This window comes from Vespa velutina, chromosome 1 (genome assembly GCF_912470025.1).
Source record: "Vespa velutina chromosome 1, iVesVel2.1, whole genome shotgun sequence".
In the NCBI taxonomy this organism is placed as follows: Eukaryota; Metazoa; Arthropoda; class Insecta; order Hymenoptera; family Vespidae; genus Vespa; species Vespa velutina.
Genome location: NC_062188.1, coordinates 5,852,510 through 5,857,509, shown reverse-complemented (window position 1 = coordinate 5,857,509; position 5,000 = coordinate 5,852,510). Strand labels below are relative to the sequence as shown.

At 38.3% G+C, this 5,000-nt stretch overlaps 1 protein-coding gene across 1 annotated transcript in view; it reads right to left on the bottom strand.

Annotated features, from left to right (window-relative positions):
• Nucleotides 1–5,000, bottom strand: part of LOC124951484 (high mobility group protein DSP1-like) — a 19,227-nt gene that overhangs the window by 11,932 nt on the left and 2,295 nt on the right. The window contains exon 1 of the mRNA XM_047499950.1: nt 3,981–5,000. This exon is cut by the window's right edge and continues 2,295 nt beyond it. Coding sequence (XP_047355906.1) covers nt 3,981–4,622 — 642 coding nt within the window. The 5' untranslated portion in view covers nt 4,623–5,000. The remainder of the gene's footprint in view (nt 1–3,980) is intronic.

The following is a 5,000-nucleotide window of genomic DNA, read 5'->3' as shown; positions in this document are numbered from 1 at the left end:
TGATTATCCTGTAAAGGTTACCTAAATATAAGATACTATATTGTATATCTTCTCATTGGAAAAACTTCAGTTTCCGAGAAATTAATGAATTTTCGAATATTAATCTCGAGACTTTTTTTGGTTTCTTTTTCTTTGTTTGTTTGTATATGTACACATATTTTGTACAGAGAGAAGGTCGTGAAAAGATAAATATACAATAAATTGTAATTATATCGAGATATGTATATATATATACGACACAAAGTTTGTCACATATCTCGAACTTCGATGATCTAAATTTACGTCTTCGTCTGATGACTGTAAACAATCGCTTAGATTGAGACGGCCTCGTTTACCGCTAAATATGAGGCGTGAATAGATTCCATTGTTACGAGTGTATACAATTCTCACATTTGATGTTTATCGCATATGACATTCCGTTGATGTTGTGATTAGTAATATCAATTGTTAAAATGCTCGCTAAGCAATATATACATATATATAAAATATATACATATATATTTTTTTAGATAAAATCTCAAGATAGATGATTACAGAAAACAAATATAACTGACAAAAGGGAATGACATTTTCCTTAGAAATATTTTAATCATTAGATTCTAAGGCACGATTATGAATTTAGCACGAACCCGGACAAACAATGGTTTTGAATAAACAATTTCTTTTTATTCCTAATGATTCACTGAAAAAATTTAACATTTATAAAGATGTTTATAAACATGTTTATATTAGTTAGTAAATAACAATAATTCGATGACGATCGTTTTTAAGAAATATTCTAGAATGTAAACAAGAAAAAAAAAAATGAAATTCTAACATACTACAATCTCCTACTACAACCATATCACTCTACCAGTGTAAGATACATTAAATTTAAAATAAAGTATGAACGATTGAATAACGATCGAAAAAAAAAAAAAAAAAAAAAAAAAAAACACGGTATGGTATATTGTAAGAAAAAGGGAAAAGAAAACTTTAATCAGACATCCGAAATCTTTTGCATGACATATTAAAGAGAGTTACTTAAATTTATAAAAATTTTTTTATATATCTTCGAGTATTTCGATCTAAATGGAAGAAATAAATACAAATATAACGTATGTACGTATAATACAGAATTAAATAGGTAATTTTGTTAACACGATACGTTCTATAACGAATAAATTCTTTGTTTCTTACGGATTTTCCTTATGATTATAAACCAGTAAAGAGTATAGGAAGAATAACTAGTTTTCAATCGAGCAAAGTACCGTTATGGAAAGAGACTGAAAGACCAATATTTCAACGTAGAATATGTCTTACCATATGTTATTTCATGGAAGAATAAAAAAATATATATAATAATAATAATAATAATAATAATAATAATAATAATAATAATAATAATAAAAATAAAAATAATGATTTCAAAAATTCTTGAATACCTTCCGCCCCATTTAATAATTAATTTATAATTATATATATTGCAAATATCAATAAATGTAAAATCATCTGGAAACTCTATAATAACATTTCCAAGTTTTATAAACGTTTTTCTTCTTTAGCTACGAAAAAACTACAGAAAAGAATTTACAAGTAGCACAATTGGGACAAGCAAGTTTAAATTTTAGTCTTTTGTTAAATAGGTTTTTCTTTGACGAAAAATCGTTTCTTTTTTATCCTCCACAATGCGTGATAATTAATAATCTTTTGGTATTCGAATAAAAAGGTAACTTTAATGAAAATTTATTTATTCTTGAAAAAATCCTACCAAAACTTTTATTGCCTTTCTTTTGCCTGTACACATTGTGTACTTTCTTTTTTTTTCGAAAACCTTGCATTGCTACGTATTGTAAATGAAAACTATACAAAAATTTTTCGATTAATGGACAATTTTTCCTCGAGGGAGAGGGAGAAAGAGAGAGAGAGAGAGAGAGAGAGAGAGAGAGAGAGAGAGAGAGAGAGAGAGAGAGAGAAAGAAAGAGAGAAAAAGAAAGAGAGAGAGAAAGAGAGAGAGAGAGAGAGAGAGAGATAAAGAGAGAAAACTTTTATGTACCTTCATCAATAAGAAAAAAAAAAGCATTCTACATTGTATTACGGTGAAATTAAAGATAGAAGTTTTCATCGTAAATACGTAACTTTAGAAAAATTTGGTTTAAAACAAAATTGAGGTTAGGACTTGAAAAATCTTCCATTTATATAACATCGGATTCTGACGAAAGATGAACTTCAAAGAAAAAGAAATATAAAGTCTCGTTTAAATTACAGATTTGTCTTAACACTTATTATTATAACAAAGCTCACGATAGACGCGTTCAGAATTAATGAGTAAATCTCCATATTAAAAGAAAAGTGTAAATATGGAAGTTAATTTTGGAATATACCATGCGCAAACGCGGCCACGTTTCTACGACCTCTGTTAAATCTTCATCAAGAAAAGTCTATCTGCAGTCACGATATTCGATATTCGATATTCGAAATAATATTCGGAATGATTTTATATATATATAATATATATATACACGCAATCGCAATCGCAATCGCAAAGCGCAAGCTTTAAGGCGCAACACAATATGTGAGAATCACCGACTCGAAAGCTTCCCAGGCGCTTAATTATAGTAGAAAAACGCGTCACCGTTCGACAAACTAACACAAAGGCGATTCGTAGTAACCATATAATCGAAAATCGATTATTCGAGTACGGGGGTCACTCTTTCCAATCACATTTTCTATTCTCGCAGGGTAAAATAACCTAAGAAAAGAAACGAAAGGGAAAAAACAAAAACAAAAAAAAGATTTAAATAAAATATGATATACACATTAAAAAGAAACGAAAGATATTGAAGAAATTCAAAAACCTCCTGAAAGAAAAAAAGAAAAAAAGAAAGAAAGAAAGAAAATATGAATCCAATAAATATTATCGATAATATTCTAACAATTGTGAAATACCACCCTGTTAAAAAGCTTAACGAATGTTGTTGCTGTTAATAGTGGTGGTGGTTACCAAGCCTCTCTTCTCGCAAGCAACTCTCGAGAGAGCGCCATAGCGCCTAAACAAACCAGTTTTCCAACGGCGACAGTAACTACCGAGAGCCTCCCTCACGATCCTTTTTACGATCGGAATCTCGCGCGTCCTCCTGAGCGGGCGTTTTAAAGAGAAAAAAAAATAAGAAGAGAAAAAACAGAAAAGAAGAAAAAGAAAACAAGAAGAAAATTTAAAAAAAGAACAGAAAAAAAATTGAAAATTATTTCCTCAACGTAGAAAAACGATCGCGAGAAGGGAAACGAGAAGGAACGATGATAACGAACAATCGAACGAACGAACGAACTAACTAATGAAAAAGAGAAGAGAAACGTATGGAAAACGATAGTGGCTTCGAGCATGATAGGTAATAACAACGGCGTCAGGAGACCCAGAAAGAGAGAGAAGCTTCGGTTGTGAAGTTACGAAGCGCGCGATCGATCGGACAAGCGAGCTACTAACGAGCGAGCGAGTGAGTGAGCGAGCGAGCAACGAACGAACGAACGAAAAAACGAACGAGCGAGTGAGCGAGTGAACGAGCGAGCGTGCGAGCTTCATGCGTAATTCGCTACGATCGATCTACGCGCGAAGCCTCCCTTACTTTTCGTTTCTTTTTCGCGAAAATATGACGGTGAACGGGGTAGAAACGTGAAAGTTAGGAAGGAAGGAAGGAAGGAAGGAAGGAAGGAAGGAAGGAAGGAAGGAAGGAAGGAAGGAAGAAAGGAAGGAAAGAAGGAAGGAAGAAAGGAATAAAGAAAGGAAGAAAGGAAGAAAGGAAGGAAGGAAGGAAGGAAAGAGAAAAGCGAAAAGATGGAAGCAAGAAAGGCGGATAGAAGAGAAGTTGGGTAGATACGGGGTGAAAAAGAGCGATGGGCGGGGTGGGGGGATGGGAAGAGAAAGAGCGTGCGTGAGACGACGATGTAGAGTCGATCGTTGTCGAAGAAGAAGAAGAAGAAGACGACGCGATCGTCGAACATACCGGCGACATGACGGGGGGCGTAGATGTTTGCGTGGTAATCGGCGATAGATGTTGCTGTTGTTGCTGCTGCGACTGCAACTGTTGATGAAGGTTGTTCTGAGCGGCCGCGTCCATAACACCGCCTGGATACCACCACTGTACGCCGGGCGGTGGCGCGGACGGAGTGCCGGGTACGCCACCGCCGCCCGATCCGGGAGCGTTGCCGAGTCTGAAGTCGTAGCCACCCCTCATGCAGGAGCCAACAGGCGTCGACGTCGAGACGGGGCTCGATTGCGTACCGGTCGTTGCCGGATTTTGAAAGCTGGATGCCATTTTATAGGAGAAAAGCTGCTGCGTCCCCGCAGCAGTACTTCTGACAATGTCCTGCTGTTGTTGGTGCTGTTGTTGCTGATGGTGCTGCTGCTGTTGTTGTTGCTGTGCCTGCTGCTGCTGCTGATTGAGCTGCTGCTGCTGATTCATCAGATGCTGATGGAGGTTTTGTTGTTGCTGCTGTGCTTGCTGCTGCTGTTGCTGTTGTTGCTGTTCGGCAGCAGAGACGGCGTTCATGCCGGAAGGCCACCAAGCGGCACCGCCGGACGCATCCTCGCGGTTTCCAGGGTTGGCCGTAGCCCAGCCACCGGCTACGCGGTGGTGTTCCGACATTTCGTACGCGCGTACACGTACGCGGCTCCTACGTTAACGTCCTCCTCCTCCTCCACCTCCACCTCCTCCTCCCCTCCTCCTTCACTCCTCCTCCACCACTACCTCCACCTTCTCCTCTTCGTACCCTCGTCGTTTATCCACCAGCAACAGCAACGACGACTACAACGACGAATACGATGACTACGACAACGACAACGGCAACGGCAACGAGGGAGAGAGAGAAAGGAAGATACGGGTACAACCGGCAGCAGCGGCAGCGGTGGCGACGGCGGTGGCGACGGCGAGAGGTTACTCACGACGCGCACACACACGCACACGCGTGCGCGCGAGCGAGACCGGGCACGCTCGCGCTCTCTCGCGAGAGAAGGTACCTCGTCC